The 22,851-nt window shown below is 42.8% G+C and overlaps 1 protein-coding gene across 2 annotated transcripts in view; it reads left to right on the forward strand.

Moving 5' to 3' along the window:
* Positions 1–1,312: 1,312 nt before the first annotated feature.
* Positions 1,313–22,851, forward strand: part of SLC14A2 (solute carrier family 14 member 2) — a 57,649-nt gene continuing 36,110 nt past the window's right edge. The window contains exons 1-5 of one of the 2 annotated variants that reach the window (XM_007114998.2): positions 1,313–1,492; positions 10,474–10,654; positions 11,630–11,819; positions 16,425–16,553; positions 20,671–20,863. In XM_007114998.2, coding sequence (XP_007115060.2) covers positions 1,313–1,492; positions 10,474–10,654; positions 11,630–11,819; positions 16,425–16,553; positions 20,671–20,863 — 873 coding nt within the window. The remainder of the gene's footprint in view (positions 1,493–10,473; positions 10,655–11,629; positions 11,820–16,424; positions 16,554–20,670; positions 20,864–22,851) is intronic. The other variant, XM_007114997.2, reaches the window with a different exon arrangement.

Genomic DNA, 22,851 nt, shown 5'->3' on the forward strand with positions numbered 1-22,851 from the left:
CTGTGGAGCACGGCCTGGAGGAGAAATCTGCGAAGAGGTAGAGGTGATCACTTGAGGGTTTTTGGAGAAGTGACAAGAAGTAGTGACAACTAAGTGGTGATACTGTACATCAAGGTGTAGCTTAGAGATAGAATTACTTGATTTGGAGAGTGAAAGAGAAGGGAGCACGAAGTTTGACTCCTGAGTTGTCTGAAGGAGCAGCTTGGAAGGGGGAGGGGACTTTTCCTGGGATGGGCCCCTTTGAGGGAGGAGGACAGGACTTGGGAAGGGAACATTATGAGTTGTCTCAGTGTATTAAGTTTAAGCTGCTTCTGGAACATCCACAGGCAAGTACGAAGTAAAGAATTCAATCTATGAATCTAGTGCTCAAAACTGGACTGGAAATGTTAGATTTGGGAGTTACAGGTATGTAGAAGGAAGGTTAACCCATGGCAGCACAGACCAATGAGGAAAACTCTAGCTCATGCTGAGATGAGACTGCGTGCAGATCCAAAACCACCTCCCAAAGAAGCAATAAAGTCAAAGTCAAGGAAGATGTAATTGAGCTGGAAGAGGCCAAGGAAGAATGGCTGAGACAGGAAGAGGAGAAGTACAGAACTACCAGGGGGCAGCCGGACTAAAGTGGAAACTAAGGACGCTGGGCAGAGGTTGTTCTAAAACTAAGTCCTGGCATAAGCCCTGGCCCAGTGGTGAAAGGAAAAGGAGCCCCACATGGAGGGACCGGTGCACATAGCCTCCAAGAGATCATACCAGAGCTGCTTACTGCTCCTGGGTAAGGGAAGGGGGGAGGAGCTGGAAAGGCCACTGAAGGCAGAGGGGAGAGAGGGGGCACTGCAGGCCAACTGTCAGCAATATAAGCTGCACAGCAACTAAGAAAACAAATCTCTCGTAGACCCCCATTTGGCTGGAAGACCCAGATCCTCATGTATGTGTCAAGGGGAAAATATATGTACAACTAACTACCACAATAAGAGAGTACAATGGACAATATGAAAGGTAGAGAAAAAATATTTTAGTGATCAGAAAAAAAGAAAAGAGATCTAGTCTAACTGGGTGGTCAGGGAAATCTGCACAGCAGAAATGGACTTTCTTTTGGACTTAGAAGAATGGGGGGATTTTGAAAGGTGCAGGTCACGTGGGTTGAGGAATGGCTTCAGGCCCCTCTGGTAGCCCAAGAGACTGGAGGAGTAGGTCGCTTGTGTCAGGACAGACCTCAGTCCTCCTGGGGCCTCCATCCAGCCTTGGTCAAGTCCCTGAGGCCCCATCCTGACTCACCTGTTCTTTCCCTTTCCTTTCACCAGTCACATGGTCCATGAGTGGCCGCTGCATGGAAGAGATGTCTGACACTCACATTCCCAGCAGTCCTCTCCTGGCAGAGCCTCTTTCCAGCAGACACAAACTCTACGACTCAGAGTTTACCAGCCCTAGCTGGCCCTCAAGCCCCCAGGATACACACCTGGCCCTGCCCCTCCTGGAAATGCCTGAAGTAAAGGTGAGGAACGTCCCTCCCAGGGTGTTTCCCAGGTGGATGGTGGGAGGAAGAGTGTAGAAAGATGCTGCTTTCCCAGCACATGTGACCTAATACCATGGAAGTGTCGCCGCTGAGGAGATTCTGCCCCCCTTACGTGCTCACACCCACAATCAGCCCTACTTGGCCTTAGATGGAAAATGTGGCTCTGTGTGCGACATGATTTTAAGGACAAGTAGAGAATGCACACACACACATACCAGTCTTCCAACCAGTCCCCAAAACCTTTCCCCTTACACCTGCTCCCTTGAATTACTCTACTATCTCCAAAGGAAGCCCTCATTCAAACACAGGCCTTTAGCACTCCTTGGACCCAGCAGCACCAAGGCAGCCTGGCTAGCTACGGATTCAGTGGAAGAGGACCCAAGACTGCTTAGGTTTTTTAATGAGATGTAATTCAGGTACTGTAAAATTCACGCCTTTAAAGTGTACATTACACTGTTTTTGTTTGTTTGTTTGTTTTGTTTTGTTTTTAACATCTTTATTGGAGTAGAATTGCTTTACAATGGTGTGTTAGTTTCTGCTTTACAACAAAGTGAATCAGTTCTACATATACATATGTCCCCATATCTCTTCCCTCTTGTGTCTCCCTCCCCGCCCTCCATGCCACCCCTCTAGCTGGTCACAAACCACCTAGCTGATCTCCTTGTGCTATGCGGCTGTTTCCCACTAGCTATCCACCCTACGTTTGGTAGTGTATATATGTCCATGCCACTCTCTCTCTTCGTCACAGCTTACCCTTCCGGATTGTTGGGTCGTATGGTAGTTCTATTTGTAGTTTTTTAAGGAACCTCCATACTGTTCTCCATAGTGGCTGTATCAATTTACATTCCCACCAGCAGTGCAAGAGTGTTCCCTTTTCTCCACACCCTCTATTACACTGTTTTTTAACATATTTACAAAGCTGTGCAAACATCATCATTATCTAATTCCAGAATATTTTTATCACCTCAAAAAGAAAATCCATACTCATTAGCAGTCAGTCCTCATTCCATCTTTCCCCTAACCCCTGGCAACCACCAATCTACTTTCTGTCCCTATGGATTTGCCTATTCTGTACATTTCATATAAATGGAATCATATAATATGTGGCCTTTTGTGGTTGGTTTCATTCATTTAGCATGTTTTTGGGTTCTTTCAATAGATCATTCCATTTTATGGCCAAATAATATTTCATTGTATGAATATACTGTATATTATTTATCCATCAGCTGATGGACATTTGGGTTGTTTCTGCTTTGAGGCTGTATACGTAGTAATCCTACTATAAGCATCTGTGTAGAAGTTTTTGTGTGGACACGTTTCTATTTTTCTTGGGTATATACGTAGAAGTGGTATTTCTGGGTCGTATGGTAAATCTATGTTTAACATTTTAACAAACTTCCAAACTGTTTTCCAAAGTGGCTGCATTAGTGTATATTCTCACCAGCAATGTGCACATCATGCCACTACACCTCCTCACCAAAATGTGTTGTTGTCTTTTTTGTTACAGCCTAGGTGAATGTGAAGTGGCATCTCATTGTGATTTTGATTAACATTTTCCTAATGGCAAATGATGTCGAACATCTTTTCATGTGCTTACTGGCCACTTGTATATCTTCTTTGGAAAAATGTCTTTTCAAACCTTTTGCCCATTTTTTAAATTGGGTTATTGGTCTTTTTATTGTGGAGTTGTAATCATTCTTTTTATATTCTGGATATTAGACTCTTTCCAGATATATAATTTGCAAATAATTTCTCCCACTCTGTAGGTTACCTTTTCATTTTCTTGATAGTGTCCTTAGAAGCAGAGTTTTTAATTCTGATTAAGTCCAATTTATCTATTTTTTCTTTGATTGCTTATGCTTTTGGTGTCATATGCAAGAAAGTATTTTCTTATCCAAGGTCACAAAGATTTACTCCAATGTTTTAATCTAAGGGTTTTATAGTTTTAGCTCTTACATGTAAGTCTTTTATCCATTTTGAGTTGCTTTCTGTATATGATAGTAAGTAGGGGTCCAATTTTAATATTTTACCAAGTGTATATCCACTTGTCCCGGAATCATTTGTTAAAAAGATTATCCTTCCTCCACTGAATTGTCTTGCTATTCCTATCAACAATTAATTGACCATAAATGTATGGGTTTGTTTATGGACTCTCATTTCTATTGAATTGATTTATATGTTTATCCTTATGGCAATACCACACCACCTTGATCACTGTAGCTTTGCAGTAAGTTTTGAAATCAGAAAGTATGAATTCTCCAACTTTGTTCTTATTTTCAAGATTGTTGTATCTATTCTGAGATCCTTAAATTTCCATATGAATTTTAGGATCCAACTTTCAATTTCTGAAAAAAAATAAAAATAAAAAGGCAACTGGCATTTTGGTAGGGATTGTGTTAAATCTATAGATCAATTTGGAGAATATTGTCATCTTAACAATATTAAGTCTTCCAGTCCTTGGACATAGGTTATCTTTCCTTTAATTAAGTCTTTAATTTCTTTCAATGATGTTTTGTAGTTTTTAAGTGTACTGTCTTGCACCTCTTTTGTTAAATTCATTCCAAAATATTTGATTCTTTTTCATGCTGCATAAATAGAATTGTTTTCTTAATTTTATTTTTCGATTGTTCATTGCCAATGTATAGAAATAAATTTGGTTTTGTATATTGATTGTCTATCCTGCAAACTTGCTGAACTTATTCATTATCTCTAATAGCTTTTTTGTAGATTCCTTAAGGATTTTATGTATAAAAGGATGTTCCATCTTCAAATAGAGATAGTTTAAATTCTTTCTCTCCAATATGGGTCCCTTTTGTCTGTTTTTATCTTACCTAATTCCTCTGGCTAGAACTTCCAGTACAACGTTGAATAGTAGTGACAAGAGCACACATCTTTCTCTTATTCCTGATCTTAGAGGGAAAGCATCCAGTCTTTCACAATTAAGTTTGATATTAGCTGTGGGTTTTTATTATTAGGTTGAGGAACTTCCTTTCTATTCCTAGTCTGTTGATTTTTTTTAATCAGGAAATGTTGCTTAATTTTTCAAATGGTTTTTCTGTGTTTGTCAAGATAATCATGTGAGTTTTTTTCTTTATTCTATTAAACAATCTGTTGATAGTTTTTATAGGTTGAAACAGCCTCAAATTCTTCGAATTCTCTTTTGATCATAATCTTTTTTATATCCTGCTTGGATTTGTTTTCCTAGTATTTTGTTAAGGATTTTTGCATCTATATTCATAAAGCATATTGGTCTATAGTTTTCTTTCTTGTGATTACTTTGTCTGGTTTTGATATCAGGATAATAGTAGCCTCGTAGATTGTTAAGAAGTGTTCCCTTCTCTTCTACTCTTTAGAAGATATTGGTATTAATTCTTTAAACATTTGGTGCAATTCACAAGTGAAGCCACCAGGACTTGGGGTTTTGTGGGAAATTTTGGTTTGGTTTGGTTTGGTTTTTAACTAATTCAGTTGCTTTACTTTGTTATGAGTCAATTCAGATTTTCTATTTCTTCCTGAGTCAGTTTTTGGTAGTTTGTGGCTTTCTAAGAATTTATACAGTTCATCTAGGTTATCTAATTTGTTAGCATACAATTATTAATTTCTTTATAATCCACTTCCTTATAATCCTTTCTTTTTCTTTAAGGTTGGTAGTAATGTATCCTCTTTCATTTCTGATTCTAGTTATTTCAATCTACTCTTTTTTTTCTCTGTCAAGCTAGTTAAAATTTGTCAATTTTGATCTTTCCAAAGAACCGACTTTTCCTTCCTTCTACTTGCTTTGGGTTTAATTCGTTGTTATTTTTCTAGTTTCTTAAAGTGAAAGGTTAGTTTGTTGAGATATTTCTTCTTTTTTAACATAGGTATTTATAATTACACATTTCACCCTACTCACTGATTTAGCTGCATCCCATAAGTTTTGGTGTGTTGTGGTTTTGTTTTCATTCATCTCAATGAATGAAATATTTTCCAATTTCTCTTCTGATTTCCTCTCTGATCCATGGATTATTTAGGACTGTGTTGTTTAATTTCCACATATTTTCTAAATATCCTTCTATGTTTGATTTCTAATTTCACTCCATTGTGACCAGAGAACATATCGTTAATGATTTCAATCCCTTTACTGATATTTTTATCAGTAAAAATGTTTTACTTATTTTATGGCCTAGCATGGTCTATATTGGAGAAGGTTCCATGTGCACTATAAAAGGTATATTCTGCTGTTGCTGGGTGAAGTGTTCTATATATATGTATTAGGTCTAGTTAGTTTATAGTGTTGTTCAAGTCTTCTATTTCCTTGATCTTCTGTCTAGTTATTCTATCCATTTTTTCAAGTGGAGTATAGAAGTCTCCAATTATTATTATTGAGTTGACTTTTCCTCCCATAAATTCTGCCAACTTCTGCTTCATGCATTTTGGGGCTTTGTTAGGCATGTAAGTGTTTATAATTCTTATATCTTCTTCATAGATTGATCCTTTTATCATTAAAATTGTCTTTCTTACTCTCTAGTAACAATTTTTGTCTTAGCAAAAGTTCTATTTTGCTGATCTTAGTATAGTCACTCCAGCTTTTTTTTTTTTTTTGGCAACGGTTTGCACAATATATCTTTTTCCATCCTTACAATCTATTTACATATTTGAATATAAATTGTGTCTCTTATAGACAAGATATAGTTGTATAACTTTTTAAATTCCATTCTGCCAATTTCTTTTAATTGAAGCGTGAATCCATTTATATTTAATTTAGTTACTGATAAGGTAGGATTTATGCCTGCCATTTTGCTATTTGTTTTCTATGTCTTTTTTCTGTTTCCCTATTATTTCACTATGCCATCTTTTGTCTTAAACAGATATTTTCTAGTGTATCATTTTAATTCTTCTGTCATTGTTTTCTATATGTTTCTAGTTATTTTCTGAGTAGTTGCCCTGGATATTATAATTAAACATCTTAATTTATAACAATCTAGCTTGGATTAAAACCAACTTAATTACAATATTATCCAAAAGCTGTGTTCCTACGTAGCTCTATCCCCACCTCCTTTGTGCTGTTACTGTCACACAAATTACATCTTTATACATTGTATGCCCACCAACACAGACTTACAATTGTTTTATGAAGTTGTCTTTACATCAGAAGGGGAAAAAGAGAATTACCAAAAATACATTTATACTGTCTACTATATTTATCTATGTAGTTACCTTTACCAATGCTCTTTATTTCTTCTTGAGATACTAGTGTCCTTCTTAGTGTCCTTTCACATCAACCTGAAGGACTCATTTTAATATTTCTCATAGGCAGGTCTACTAGCAATAAATTCTCTCAGTTTTCATTTATCTCAGAATGTGTTTATTTCTCCTTCATTTTTAAAAAACTGTTTTGCTGAATATACAATTCTTGATTGACAGTCTCTTTCAGCACTTTCAATATGTCATTCCACTGCCTTCTGACCTCCATGGTTTCTGAAATTGGGTGTTAATTCTTTTGAGGATTTCTTGTATGTAATGAGTTGATTCACTCTTGCTGCTTTCAAGAGTCTATACAAAATTACTCTTGTCTTTGACTTTTAACAGTTTATGATATGTCTAGGTGAAGATCTCTTCGAGTTTATCCTACTGGAAGTTTGTTGAACTACTTGGATGTGTCTATTACTGATTTTCATCAAATTTGGGAAGTTTTCAAATATTCCTGCCCCTTTCTCTCTCCTTCCCTTCTGGAATGCCCATTATGCATATGGTGGTACACTTGATGGGTCCCACAGGTCTCTGAGGCTATGTTCATTTTTCATCTTTCTGTTTTCTTTCTGTTCCTCAGATTGGATAGTCTCAATTGACTTGCCTTTAGGTTTTCTGATTCTTTCTTCTGAGTGCTCCAAGCTGCTGTTGAGCTCCTCTAGCAAATTTTTCATTTCCATTTTTATACCTTTCAACTTCAGGATTTCTATTTGTTTCTTTTTTATAATTTCCTGTTTGTTGATAATCTCTATTTAGTGAGATTGTTCTCATATTTCTCATACTCTCCTTTAGTTTTTAAACATGGTTTTCTTTTGTTCCCTGATGATATTTTAAGGTGATTTTAAATCTTTGTTTAATAAATCTGGCCTTCCTCAGGGACAGTTCCTATTGATTGCTTTATTTCCCTTGTCTCATACTTTCTTGTTTCTTTGCATGTCTCATAATTGTTTGTTAAAAAACTGGATGTCTTAAATAATGTGACAACTCTGGAAATCAGATTCTTCCCTCTCCCCAGGGTTTGTCATTGCTGGCTTGTTTGTTTAATGGCTTTTCTGAACTAGTTCAGGAAAGTCTTTATTCTTTTGTCATTTGTAGCCACTGAAATCTCTGCTCAGTCAGCTTAAAGTTTAGTTAATTATTGGACAGAGATTTCCTTAAATGCCTGGGATCAGTAAGCTTCTCAGTCTTTGCCAAGGAGAGCTGTCTGTGCGTTGGGGCATCTTCAACACTCACCTAGGCAGTTTTCAACTCCACCTAGCCTTTAATTTCTGCTTGCATAGAGATTCAAACTCAGCCAGAGGTGAGAGCTTAGGGCATTCTCAGGTCTTTCTTGAGCATACACATTGTCCTGGGCATGTGCAAGCCCTACACATGCATGAGGTGTCTAGAGTCACAGCAATATGTCCAAGCCTTTTAAAGCCCTCTTTGGACATCTCATTCCCCAGTTTTTCCTTTTAAGCTTTTTGATTAGCTTCTTGTTTTCCTCAACTGTTATCCACCACCTCCGGCACATTTTTTTCCAGTGTTCTCATTGCCTTAATGGAAGAGAGAATTTGAGGAGGTCCTCACTTCACCATTTCTACTGACATCTTCAAGACATTTAAGTTTTGATGCAGTGATGAGGTTAGAGAACTCTGTAGACCATCAGTATACAATAGTAACATAATATGAGCCACACATGTAAGTTTAAATTTATATTAACAACATTTTAAAAAGTAAAAAGAAAAAGAAGCAGGTGAAATTAATTTATTTTATTTTTTATTGAAGTATAGTTGATTTACAATGTTGTGTTAGTTTCAGATAAACAGCACAGTGATTCTGTTATATATATAACTATATATATTATTGTTCAGTTTTATATATATATATATGTATATATATATGTGTGTGTGTTCTTTTTCAGATTCTTTTCCCTTATAGGTTATTACAAAATATTGAGTAGAGTTCTCTGTGCTATATAGTAGGTCCTTGTTGGTTATCTATTTTATATATAGTAATGTATATATGTTAATCCAAACTAACCATCCCTCCCCCCACTTCCCCCTTGGTAACCATAAGTCTATTTTCTAAGTCTGTGAGTCTATTTCTGTTTTGTATATAAGTTCCTTTGCATTATTTTTTCTTTAGATTCCACATATGAGCAATATCATATATTTGTCTTTCTCTGATTGACTTACCTCATCTAGTATGATAATCTCAAGGTCCATCCATGTTGCTGCAAATGGCATTATTTCATACTTTCTTATGGCTGAGTAATATTCCATTGTATAAATATACCACATCTTCTTTGTCTATTCATCTGTTGATGGACACTTAGGTTGCTTCCATGTCTTGGCTATTGTAAATAGTGCTGCAATGAACATTGGGGTGCATGTATCTTTTTGAATTATGTTTTTCCCTGTATATATGCCTAGGATTGGGATTGAAGGATCATATGGTACCTCTGTTTTTAGTTTTTTCAGGAACCTCCATACTATTCTCCATAGTGGCTGCACCAACTTACATTCCCACCAACAGTGTAGGAGGGCTCCCTTTTCTCGACACCCTCTCCAGCATTTATTATTTGTAGACTTTTTGATGATGGCCATTCTGACTGGTGTGAGGTGATACCTTACTGTAGTTTTCATTTGCATTTCTCTTATAATTAGTGATGTTGAGCATCTTTTATGTGCCTTTTGGCTATCTGTATTAATCAGGTGAAATTAATTTTAATAATATATTTTATTTAGCCTAATATATGAATACATATATTATTATTTTAATATTTAATCAATATAAAGTATCACTGAGATCTTTTACACATTCTTTTTTCGTACTAAACCTTCAAAACCTACTTCGAGCACATCTCAATTCAGATTAGCCACATTTTAAGTGCCAAGAGCCACATGGATACTATATCAGAAAGCACAGTTTTAGAGCAAGGAGTCCTGACCCAGGCGTCCATAGACAAGATTGACGGGTATATGAACTTAGATGGAAAAATTAATTTATCTTTATTTTCACTAACCTCCAATGAACTTTAGCATTTATTTCAATTATAAATATAAGCAAGGAACAACAGCTGTATTAGTAGTACCTGAGATTTTTGTCATTGTCACATGATTGGGTTCCCCCAGAAAGCTGACTCTGAGATGGAGAGTTGGATGTAAGAAGTTTTCTGGGGTGTGTCCTTGGGGTCAATACTTGTAGAGAAGTAAAGGCAGCAGAATTAGGCAGAAGTTGGGCTGTGATGCAGTCACAATAAAGGCCTCAGGTGAGCCTACGGTGAGTTCTGGAGCTAGAATGGCCCTATAGAGTTGTCCTGAGTTGTCAGCCCGCATAGTCACTCATCAATACTTTAAAATTATAATTGGTATTGGATCTGCTGTCCCTATATGCATAGCAGGTTTTTTTTAATACTGTGATAACTATTTCAATATAATTGGTTTTCATTGCAATCTTATTTATTTTATTCATTTACAAACATTCTGGAAGGAAGTCCACAGGCCTACCAAACTGCCAAAAGGGATCCATGGCACAAAAAGTTAAGAACCCTGCTATGAGGAACGTGTAGAAGCCCTGGGAAGAGCAGTCCTGTGTGGGGCACTCTAGACAGCATTGCACAATGGACATTTATTTGTCTCATAATCCTCTATCTTTATCAAAAAATCTGAAAATCTTCCCTACCCCCAAACGCCCCTGCTCTCAAAAAGCTATATTACTTGATGTTTTGTCATGGCTTCTCCTTAAAGGATCTTCAGTCATCCAGCGAAGAAAGCCACATTGTGAAGATTGAAAAACCCAATGAAAAGGGTAGAAGAAGAGAAAGTGGGGCAGCCCCTCAGGGTTCTTCGGGCCAAGGCGGCATCAGCTTCTTTCAAGCTGTGGGCTACCTCACAGGCGAGATGAAGGAATGCAGGAGCTGGCTGAAAGGTAGGCCAATGCCCAGGGCAGAAGCAGCCAGGCCAGGCCAGGGAGCCAGCCCTCCCTCTGGCTTGGACTGAGGAAGCTGCTCCCGCAGTCACCCATGGCAGGGCCCCCAAATTTGAGGTGCTCCAGCTCAGGGCTGGCTCTGGGTAGCCATAATGTATCCTACTACCTGAATTCCCATGGTTTCAGAATTCAGTGCATTCCACTGATTTTAATTCTTTGCAAATTCTTCACTCCTACACAGAATAGATATAGGACAACCACATTAGCAACGTAGAAGCCATTTTCAAACAAACTGAATGGTCATTCCTTCACTTATTCCACAGCCATTTTTTTATGTGCCAAGAAAATATTGGCCTCACCGTCCCCAATGTTCCAGATTCTCCCCTTTTAACATCATTCTTCTCCTAGTTTCCCTAAACTAAATGTTGCAACAAATATCCCTACCATACCCTGCCCCCCACTTGTATATGTTGTCCTGGAAACCAGACCAGAGAATGAGACAGAATGCATGTCAATACTCAATGTCAATACATAACTCAATGCTGACTTCACATCTGGGCTAAAATCATTTCTTTCCCAGCCTTTTTTTCTCCAGACTATATTCTTTGCTGCTCAGATACCAGCCCTCAACTGAGTCATACAGCTCTACACAAAAAGAGTTTCCTTCCCTCCCCACCTCTTCCTTTGGATCAATAAATTTCCCTTGGAGTGTTCCTGGGGCTTCCTTACCAACCAAGCCGATGGCTGGAACAGCATTAAATTGGTCTCAGCATGGTGCCTCAGTCTGTATGGCAAAACTGACACCAATGTGGACTGATTGTCCTGCCACGCAGAGATTCGGGCTGGGCGCCAGACTGAATGACGGAAAATGTCCTGGCTAGTGTATCCCTGTCTGCCTTGGTTGCCTCGCCAACCAGTGGTCCAGCAGGGAAGCACAGGCTGAACCCTGCTGATGACTCTGCCTATCTCTTTCAGAGAAGCCCCTGGCCTTCCAGTTCACAGACTGGGTTCTGAGGGGGGCCGCTCAGGTGATGTTTGTCAACAACCCTCTCAGCGGGCTCATCATCTTCATAGGGCTCCTGATCCAGAATCCCTGGTGGACAATCGCTGGGGGTCTGGGGACAGTGGTGTCAACTTTAACTGCCCTTGTCTTGAGCCAGGACAGGTGAGTGCCTCTCTCTGAGGGCCTTGGGTTCTTGGGATAGACAGGTGGAGAAGTGTTTACTTGAGTGACCTTATCCTAGTATCAGCCAACCACAATCTCCTGAGTATCAACTTTAAACATGTCACTGGAGTTCTTTACACAGTTAAACTTCTCCTAAGTTCACAGCAAGTGACAGTACCAGGCTCCATCTGACTGTAGAGACTTCTGGAAACACTCCCTCGAAGGCAGGTGCAGAGGAACACTTAAGCTGCTCTTTCTTCATGGAGCAACAATCTAGTTGAGGGAGATAAGACTAACAGATAAGAAATGTCTCAGAATAATACAAGACAGTATATACTGGAGAGCTCAGAGAAGGCAGACCTCATTAAGTGTTGGGAAGTTTAGAGAGGGCAGCCTTGAGCTAGTAACATTGATGTGGGAGAGAGGAGAGTGCAGTGAGGGAGTGGGGGAGTGGCATGGAGAAGGGAACAACAGGAGCTGAGAGGGGGCAGGTTGGGTCGGGGGTGGGGGGCAGCTCTGCACCGGTGGCCACAAAGCCCAGTAACAACAAGTGCATTTTAGAGAACGGGACCATTTCCTCAGACTTTGCCATATGTTATTCCAATGGTTCCCAAACTTTCCTGATGGCCAGAAACTGGAGTAATTGTTAAGAAATGTAGTTTCTCAGCACCGCCCCAGTCCCCCTCCCTCCCAGAGATATTCCCATTCAGTGGATCTGGAGGTGGGCGGTGTTTTAAACAAGATTCTCCTGGGGGGCTTCCCTGGTGGCGCAGTGGTTGAGAATCCGCCTGCCGATGCAGGGGACACGGGTTCGTGCCCTGGTCCGGGAAGATCCCACATGCCGCGGAGCGGCTGGGCCCATGAGCCATGGCCGCTGAGCCTGCGTGTCCAGAACCTGTGCTTCGCAACGGGAGAGGCCACAACAGTGAGAGGCCCGCGTATCGTGGGGATGGTTCGTGCCCTGGTCCGGGAAGATCCCACATGCCGCGGAGCGGCTGGGCCCATGAGCCATGGCCGCTGAGCCTGCGTGTCCAGAACCTGTGCTTCGCAACGGGAGAGGCCACAACAGTGAGAGGCCCGCGTATCGCAAAAAAAGATAATAAAAAATAATAGAATAAAATAAAACAGATTAGAGTAATCCATATGTAGTAAAGGTAAGTATTATTTTGTGAAATTTTTGTTTCAATCATGTTGCGTGTGGGGGGGGGGATGGTGTGTGAGAGAGAGAGAGAGAGAGAGAGAGAGAGAGAAACTGGGCCATACTCTAAAATATGAACACATTCCTTCCTTACCATGGGGTACTGTCAAAAATATTGAAAAGCACTGTCGTGCCTTGTTACCTGTGATTCTTCCTGCCACTTCACAAGGCAGGCAGTGAAGGTAAGAGGGTCCACATTTTGCAAGTGAGAGAAAGAACGCGAGGAGGAGTAAGGTGCTCACGGAAGGAGCCACAGCCAGTGGATGGCAGGGTTCAGGCTAGGACACGTGACCTGCGTCTTCTAGGCTGGAGGTCAGTGCTCTCCCTGGCACGTGGACAGAGTGGACAGCAGAGCCGGGGGCCCCTGGTGACCCCAGAGCCTGGGGAATGATCCGAGTTGCTTGTGTTATAACCAACGCTATACTCCTCCAGCCCCCCCGACATTCCAGCTCCACCAAGGCACAGGCGTGGGTCGACTTGTCTCCCATGAGAAGTGTCAGTGCCCTTCTAAAGTGGCCTTGGGGAACCATGCCAATTCTAGCTGGGAGGCCATACGAGATCAGATGAATAAGAGGCTGAATTCTTTGGGGTGTAGGTCGGGTAGGTGACAGAAGAAATGGGCTCCAGCCAGGATATGTGTCTCTCTTTCAAGCAGTGGGTTCCCTATTCCTTGCAGCCACTAACCTACAGCCTCATGGGCAGCTGGCATAGAAATGGCCTCCGACAGGATCAGCTCTTGTCCTACTGTTCCATCACTGTTCGCCAAAACTCCCCTGAGGTGAACTCCATCCAGCCCACCTACAGGTCACCTTCAAGAAGCCTGTGTCCCTTCCTGCTCTGAGAGTCTAATTCGCCAACTTCCCTCCTGACCATAATCCACTGGAAAACTTGCCAAGCCATTCAAAGAGTTGCTCCATGGACTCTTTTTTTGCTCCCAGTTTTATGAGGGAAACACACACGTTCCCTGCCTAATCTTCCCAAATATCCTGATTAAGAATCTAAGACAAGTGTGCATTAGCTAAAAACCCAATCCCTCAGCTTGGTTTCCAAAGCCTTCTCTGATGGGCCTCACCCAACTTACCATGTAGCATCACACTCTTCCCAACTGAGCACGTTTGCTTCGGCCTAACTAATCCTACCCTTCCTGCAAATGCTTCCTCTTCCAGGGAGCCACCCCTGACTACCCCAGTGCTCTCTGAACCCTCCTTTCTCTCTGAAAAACCGCAGAACTTACCCCCATACTATCTTGGATCATTCTCTGCTTTCTGAGTCTTCTCTCCCTGGCTATGTTCAGAACAGGAAGTCCATCTCAGATGTTCCATATTCCACCACGGTGCCTAGAAAAGATTCCAGCCTCATTGCTGGTAGGTCAGTGCCATGTCCTACATCATAGGCTCAAAGCTCTAGGCACCCTACATGACATGTGTACACGCACATCCTTCTGAGGAGCCCCAACTTCACCACTGTCCCCAGTGAACCACTGATGCAGCTGCATAACCTAGTCATAACCTCTACCACCCCCCTCCACCATCCCTACTCGCCTACCCCCAGAGCGCCTGCCTCTTCTCCTTGTCCACCACTCCTGCTTCCCCCCAACCCTTCCTTCTTCTACCCCACCTCCACTAGCCCGAGACAGCCCTTTACCACTGCAGCCTCAAGCTCAGCAACATGATGCTGCAGTGTCCTAATGAAGGTTTTTTGGGCATTGAAGTTGAACCTAATTTTATATTTTTGATGGTCAGGGCAGGGATGGGGATGTGAGGCAATGGGTCTCCTTTTGACAATCAAGCCAGAAGCCACCAACGTTTTGATAGAGAAGGGTTCTGGGACGGGACTTCCTACGGGGAGGGGCAGCTATGGAGGCAGCGCGTAGATGTCTCCCTAATTTTATCTCCCCTGGATTCCCTCATTTTATTCCTGCTATTCCTATACACCCAGCCACTGGGGCTGGATGACCCAATATGGGTCATCAGTCTCTGCTCAGTTTGCCTGAAGCAACTGGTATTAAAACTAAAAATGTACTAAATTCTAACATGGAACAGAAATGAGAAAATATAGAGAAAATGCAAACACACTTAAAAATAATGATTCTTCCCCAAGCACGGGTTTCTCAGGTAGTTATTCTAGTCCTGAGGAGATTTTGAACTCCAGTGGTCTTCCCTGCCGCCCCGTTCTTTCTCAGCCCCCTGCCTGCCCCCAGCTGCCCCATATCTTCCTGGCCTTGGAGCAGCTAAAGACCCAGCTGTCCCACGTCCCATACAAGTGTCCCCACACAAGTGCCCCATGTTCAGCTTTTCTTGTTGGAAGCTGTCTAGAGATGCTCTCCCACCCTCTCCCCTGCTCCCACTCCCCTAATCTAGCTGAGCTGATCTCCTGGTCACTCCAGAGCTGAAGGTTCCCCTATTCCACACCTAAGCTGCGGCCTCTGCCAGGCAGGAGGCTCCTCTGGCTAGAGCTCCCTTCCTCCACCATAGGGCACCACGCTTCCAGGTGCCTCCTCCTACAAAACAGTCAGTATCTGTGGTAACATTTCACACACACTCACATCCATTCATCAGCTGCTTGCCTAGCATGCTCCGTGCACCAGACACGGTTGACTGTTGTTGACGCTGACATCAGATCAGCTTTGACCTCATGCAACTTTCAGCGGAGGGCAGGGCAGACCAGAGCACACAAAGCTCATTCTCCGCAGGGGCCTTGCAATGTGATTTGTCCAGGCCTGTCCCTCACCCCATTCCCCTCTCCCCTTACCCAGCAGAGCAATGGGAAATGTCAAGGGCAGTGTTTACTTGGATCAGAAAGAGAAGTTTAGGTGCATACAGGCAACTCTGATGAAGCAGAAGGAGACCCAAGCTTGGAGTCTATGGTGCCTCTGGGCCCTCCTGCTGTGCCGCGGGGAGGGGCGTGGGCACCACAGCGGACTCGGCTTGTGCACTCTGGGGCTAACTTCAGAGAGGGGGAAAGCGGCCAAATTCAGACAATTACAGTGTCACACAATGCAGTCAGAGCACACTCTCTCCTCCTCCCTGCCTCCCTCCTTCCTCCTCCTGTCCTGTCTCTTTCACACACACGCACACACACACACACACGCACACACATCCCTTCCCCGTGACACACCTCAGGTTTCTCTTAGATTTCCCTCTATATCAAGCAGTCTAGACTCCCCTGAGAAGCAAAGGGGAGCTTAGACACAAAGTGCATTATTTAATTCTAGATCAGTAAGGGTAGTCAAGGTGTGTGTGTGTGTGTGTGTGTGTGTGTGTGTGTGTGTGAGATCTGGAAATGTGCCGGCAGCTGTGTGACCACCCGATATTCATTGACTAAGCTGATTTTTTCTGTGAGCACCAGGAGGAACAGACTCAGCAAGTGACAACAAATTCACACAGTACCTCTGTTTTCAACCCCAGGACCGCCATCGCCTCGGGTCTCCATGGGTACAATGGGATGCTGGTGGGAGTGCTGATAGCTGTGTTCTCCGAGAAGTTAGACTATTACTGGTGGCTTCTGCTTCCTGTGACCTTCACAGCCATGTCCTGGTGAGGCTCCTCCTTCTTTCTGCTCTCAGACCTACAGGGCCCCAGGGTGCTGTGTGTCTGACACTGTTGTGGGGCCCAGTGTCTTCATAGTCAACCCGGTGTGTCTCTGTCTCGCAAGAGTCCATGAGTTGAGTTGCAACACAAGAGGATCATTTTGAGTTTGGAACAACACGGACCTTTCAAAGAGCAAACGCCACATTTTTTTTTACTGTGCTGATAACCTCCTCTGAATGATAGGCTTAGTAATAAAGGCTAACATTTATTATTTTCTACATGCCAGGCACAGTGCTAGGCAAGGTAGGACTATTACTGTCCCCGGTTTACAGAAGGGAAGGCTAAGGCATGCAGAGGCTATGCAACCTGCCCCAGATGATGAACCCAGAGTCTGCACTATTCAACTCCAGCCTACATGGGAATCGTCTATCCCGTAGTCTAACCAAGACCCAAAAGCTGAAACTCACTTGTGATAGAATCGGAGAGCTTTCCTGAAACAAAATGACTATATTTAAAGCATAGAATCTTTGAACAAGTGGCATCAGTTGAGGTCTTGCTGTGCATTTGCCTCATTTTTCAGAAGGAATAAAAAAGTCGAGATGAAGGGTGTTAGGAACAAATAGGCCTTTTACACACGTAATGCTCAGTTCACTTGAACCTACAGTGGGTCTATAGCATCAAAGGGTCTGGTCGCACCCACATGGTGGCAGGAAGCCTGAGGGGAGCCCATGTCCCCCAACCCCTGAACTCTACCACTCTCTGACATGCCGACTGATTTTTAACAGCTTTCTTTGGTTTCAAAGTCTGGAGTTACTAAAACCAGTTAGTTTAATTTAGTTTAAGTGCTGTTCCATTACTTTTTAGGAGTGTTTGCAAATAAATTACTACATTAAGCATTCTGGGCAATTTACGTTTCGTCTTAGGATTTCTTCATTAATCTATCAGGACAAAATGCTAACACAGCCATTTCTGTGGGGATTTCCTTAATGTCCCCCACACGCCACGCCTGAGGAGGAGGAGAACTTGTCTTCATTTGCATACATTTGGTTTATAACTACATAGATTAAGCCCCTCAGACACAGTGCACTGGGTGGCAGTGTGTCTACCCTGCCCCCATCCCCACCCTCACTTCCCAATTTAAAGTGAAAAATAAAAGGGCCCCTACGCTGGCTGAGCTCAGTGATACTTCCCCGGGCACTTCACGGATCCACTCATGCAATCCTGGAAATCCAATCCACAGCGTAGGTACTAAGTAGTGCTGGAGTTATCCAACAAACAAAAATTTGCTGAGGGCCTGCTATGTGCAGAGACTATTCTAGATGTCGGGGAGAGCTGTGAGCAAGAGAAAGTCTCCATCCTCTGGGAGCTGACATTCTTCTTGGCAAAGATAGAAATAAACTCATCAATTGTTCAGTAAAAAGATCATTTCAAGATGTGATAAGTGCTTTGAGGAAAGCAAAATGGGGCAAACGGGACAAAGAGTGATCCCAGACTTGGGTGGTCAGGGAAGGCCACTTTGAAGAGGAGACCTTTGAACTGTCACCTAAATAAGAAAGTACCTGCTATCTGAAGATCTGGGTGAAGTATACTGCAGGCAGAACCAGTGGCATATGCAAAGACACCAACTGGAGAAGTATGATGTGTTCAAGAAACAAGACCAGAGGGGCTGAAGCCCAGTGAATGAAGGAGGGGTGGCAGGAGGTGAGGGCAGAAGTAGATGATGGCCAAGGTCCATACACCTTGTGGATCTAGTAAGCCTTTCTTTTAATTGAAGTATAGTTGCTGTACAACATTATATAAGTTATAGGTGTACAATATAGTGATTCACAATTTTTAAAGGTTATACTCCATTTATAGTTATCATAAGATTGGTTATATTCCCCGTGTTGTACAATATATCCTTGTAGCTTATTTTGTACCTAATAGTTTGTACCTCTCCAGTAAGCCTTTTGATTTTTACAACTGTGATGAGAAGCAGTTAAAGGGTTTTAAGCAGAGGAGTGATAGGATGTGGTTTAAATTTAAACAAATCACTCTGCTGGTAGTGTGGAGAATGGATTTTAGCTGAAGCAGGAGTGGATGCTAGAAGCATTGTTAGGAGTCTGCTGCAATAACCACAGAGGACAGGAATGCTTTGACCAGGGTGATGTCCGTGAAGGTGAAGAGAAGTGGTTGGGCTTGGTGTATATTTTAAGGAAGGTAGAGACAACAGGACTTTCCAGGAGGCTGTGGAGTTTGGGGGTGGGGATGAAGGAAGACTTGGTGCACTCCTATAATTTGCCTGAGCACCTGGCTTGACGGAGGAGATGGAAAGAAAAACCAGTTGATGGTGAGGGACAGGACACAAGTCAAGAGTTCTGTTTGGACATATTAAACTTCAGCCTTCTGAGTAGAGATGCTGAGAAAGAAATTGGATGTGCAAATCTGGAACTTAGTGATCTGGTCAAGATTAGGAAGGTGGAAGCATATAGAAGATACTTCATCCTTGAAACTAAAGGTTATCACCCAGGAAGAGAGGATTCAAAAAGAGAAGATCCAAGACAGAGCTGTAGGATCTTCCAAGATTTAGATGCCTGGCAGGAGAGCGGAAGATCCACTGAAGGGGACTTGAGACGGGGCAGCTAGAGAAGCAACTAAGTGCAGTGTGGTGGTAGCCCTGACAGAAAGTGTTTCAATCCAGGTGGAGGATCCAACTGTCAAATGAAAGGGGCAGAGAATGACCACGGCAAGAGAGATGCCATCGGTGAACTGGACAAAAGCCATTTCTGTGGTGTGGGGAGAACATCCACCTGACTGGAGTGGGTTTAGGAAAGAATGGGAGTAGAAAAATTGGGGACAACAAAGATAGACTAATTTTGAGGAGTATTGTTGTGCAGGGGGCAGAGAAAAGGGGAAATATTTGGAGCAGAAATCAGAAAGGGGGAGGATTTTTAAGGTAGAAGGTACTAGAACACATTATGTATTTATGAGAGTGACCTGGAGAAAAAGGAGAGGTTGAAGCTGCAGGAGAGAAAGGAGAGAATTGCCAAGAACGAAGTCTTTGAGAGACTGGATCCCAAAGTACAAGGAAACGAATTGGCCTGATAAGGGAGCAAGGACACTTGCATTATACGAAAAAGGCAAAGAGGCAGAGTATGTGGGAACAAAGCGGTCGGAGTATGAATCTTATGGTCGGGAAAATGAAGCATTTCTCATCTTGTCATTTCTGTTTTCTTAATGGAGTAAAGCAAGGTGGTTATCTGAAACTCAAGGGAAGCAGAAAGTGAAGAAATGAGGAGAAAGGAGAAAATGCAAAATTGTTGTCTCAGCAACTTGGAGAGTTAATTTGCTAGGGACGTAGAGTAGGGGTTTCAGGCAGTCTTAAATGCCCAATTGAGATTCATCGTACTTAATTAAAAGTGAGCCAATCAACTGCATGACATGAGTTCATGTTTGGTCCTGCAGCTCACTGCCTGTGGGAGATGTAGAGTGTTGGGTGCCAGGTGGATGGCCGCCCTTTCAGAGGAAACTGAGGCTAAGGAAGGTTAATTTCCTAACGCAGCTCACTCAGCCTGTAAGTGTAGGAGTTAGGGTTTGCACCTCGCTCCATCTTTCTCCAGAATCCACTCTCTTCCCAAGGAAGACACCAAGAAGACAGAGGACACAATCAAAGGTTTCATTTTCACATGGTGGCTCCTAGCATAATTCCAAGTACTTCAGCTGAATTGCTATATTCGTAGCAGCCTCCTCTTAGAAGGTTATTTAAAGCATATACGTTATCACAGCCCAGGATACATCGTGATATACATTGTAATGATCCAAAGGCAACACATGACATTTTGTAAGGATTAGATTTCGTTTAGTTTTCTTGGTTTAAGAAACAAGGAAATATATAAATTATTTTATAACATTTTCTATTGAAAACAAGTTATAAGACTTTTAAATTTTGTTTCTCAAAGATGTAGACTTATATTGAACACCTTATTTCCAGTCCCAGGTAAATGGACCACTCAAGTCTCAAGGGAGCCAGGAATGGCTGTGCCGAGGAGAGGGGATAGTGAGTGGTCCAGTGACCAGAGCTGACTAGACAGTATAGACTGAAGGATGAGCGCAGCGATTAATCCTTTGTCCCTTCCATCTCCAGCCCTGTCTTTTCTAGTGCCTTGAGTTCCATCTTCAGCAAGTGGGACCTCCCGGTCTTCACGCTGCCCTTTAACATCGCAGTGACCCTGTACTTGGCGGCCACGGGCCACTACAACCTCTTCTTCCCCACGACGCTGGTGGAGCCCGTGTCTTCAGTACCGAACATCACCTGGTCAGAGATTGAGATGTCTTTGGTAAGTCACCAGTGGCAGGTGTGTGGGGCCCTGTTTCCACTGCAGACCATCTCACTCACCACTTTGTGGATTACTCAGGCTCTCATCTTCTCTAGATGCACCTCCAGCAGATTATGGGTCTTAGCAGAGAGGAGGACAGGAAACGATCGCTGCCACCTCCATATGTTCTTTCAGTAAACCCCTACTGAAGACCTTATTTGTGTTGGGCCCTTTATCAGACACTGGGAATACATGGAGAATAAAACAACATCCCTTCCTTCGTGAAGCCTACACTCTGCACAGGGAAACAGATAATGAACAAGTTTACAGATAAAGGTTAAGTTGACAATACAGAACGGTGGGATTAAGGGGAAAATATTTAATAAAACGGATAGTTGGGTGAAGGGTCAGGACACTAAAATAATGTTTAAAATTAAGATTTTTAAAGATATTATCAATAGAAGATGGGGTTAAATTTTTGTTTATTTTCCATATCAGCGGTTCTCAAGCAGGAGTGATTTTTGCCCTCCTGGGGAAGGCAAATGTCTGCAGAAATGTTATAATTATCAAGACTGGGGAGAAAGGGTGCCACTGGCATCTAGTGGGCAGAGGTGAGGGTTGCTGCTAGATATCCCACAATGCACAGGTCAGCCCCTGCCCCACAGCAAAGAATTAACCAGCCCAAAATGTCAGTAATTCCAAAGTTGAGAAACCTTGCTTTATATTCTATCGCACATGTACATATTCATTTATTCTACTGATCTCTAGACATCAGAGATCAAGGGATATAATAAAAACCTAACATAAGATTAGATATATAGAATTGTAAAATGTTGCCTTTTTTAACGAATATAGAGATAGCTAACAGCTTACACTAAAACGAGTTTATTATGTATCAGACACTGTTCCAAGCCCTTAGCTTACTAACTCATTTAACCCTCATCATAACCCAATACTGTAAGTTCTATCATCATCCCCTTTTACAGATGGGAAAACCAAGGCACAGAGAGGGTTAGATCCCCGAGGTCAAACTGTAGTTAGTGCCTCAAATATTGTTCACCAAATCTGATTTCTGAGCTCTCCCCCACAACCAAGTCCTTTGTCTAGATGTGCTTAAACCTCTGGGTGGCGCTGGTGCCGGGCAGACACCAGGTGGGGTGGACAGCACAGGTCCTGCAGCGTCAGCCAAACTCTGAGCCTGAACCTGTCAGAAAAGCGAAGGCTCCCCTGCCCCTCATGGCAAACGCTGCTGCCAGCAATGCCAAACCTTTTTCAAGTTTTTGTCTTTTTAAAAGCTTTACCTGAGGCTGAGGTTAGAATGGGATCAGAGGCAGGATTAGGGCCTAAATTCAAGACAATGGAAAAGACAGAGCCCTGCATTTAAGCAAAAGCCCACCCGCTCAAATGGAAAACTGCTGGGGTCAGAGCAGGGCCGAAACTAACTTTGATTCATCAATGATCAGCCATCTGGCGACTGGACACACGGCCTCAGGGGCACAACCCGCTATCCCTGAGCCCTAGGGGTGAGGCTGGTCTGAGTGACAGCCAGCCACAGGGACATGTGGCACTGCCAGAGAGAAAGGGCCACCAAGCCCCCCCCACACCCTGCACGGTGAGGCTGTACTGTCCTGTGCTGAGGGGACCAGAGTGGAGACAGCCACACAGAAGAGGTACCTCTTGTTCATCTTCAAAACAAACAAAGTGGTAGGAGCCAAATCCAGACACCCTGAGGCCCAAGCTCACCCTCTGAATTCCCCACCACCACCACTCTGACCACTGGCTCCTTTTCTTCCTCACATCCAGATCTGAGTTTTGAAGAATCAATGCCATTTCCCTCTTTCTCTTCAAAACAATGAGGGGAGTGACTTCTGTTTTGTTTAACCAGCTTGTTGTTGTTACACAAGGATTATCCAGAGTACATAGGAGGCCGGTCCTTAGTAAATTTCCACCGCACACCTGACTGCACTTCGCACCAGGGTATTGGCTGTGGCCCGGAGCGCAGCTTGGAG

This window comes from Physeter macrocephalus, chromosome 19, assembly GCF_002837175.3.
Source record: "Physeter macrocephalus isolate SW-GA chromosome 19, ASM283717v5, whole genome shotgun sequence".
Classification (NCBI taxonomy): domain Eukaryota; kingdom Metazoa; phylum Chordata; class Mammalia; order Artiodactyla; family Physeteridae; genus Physeter; species Physeter macrocephalus.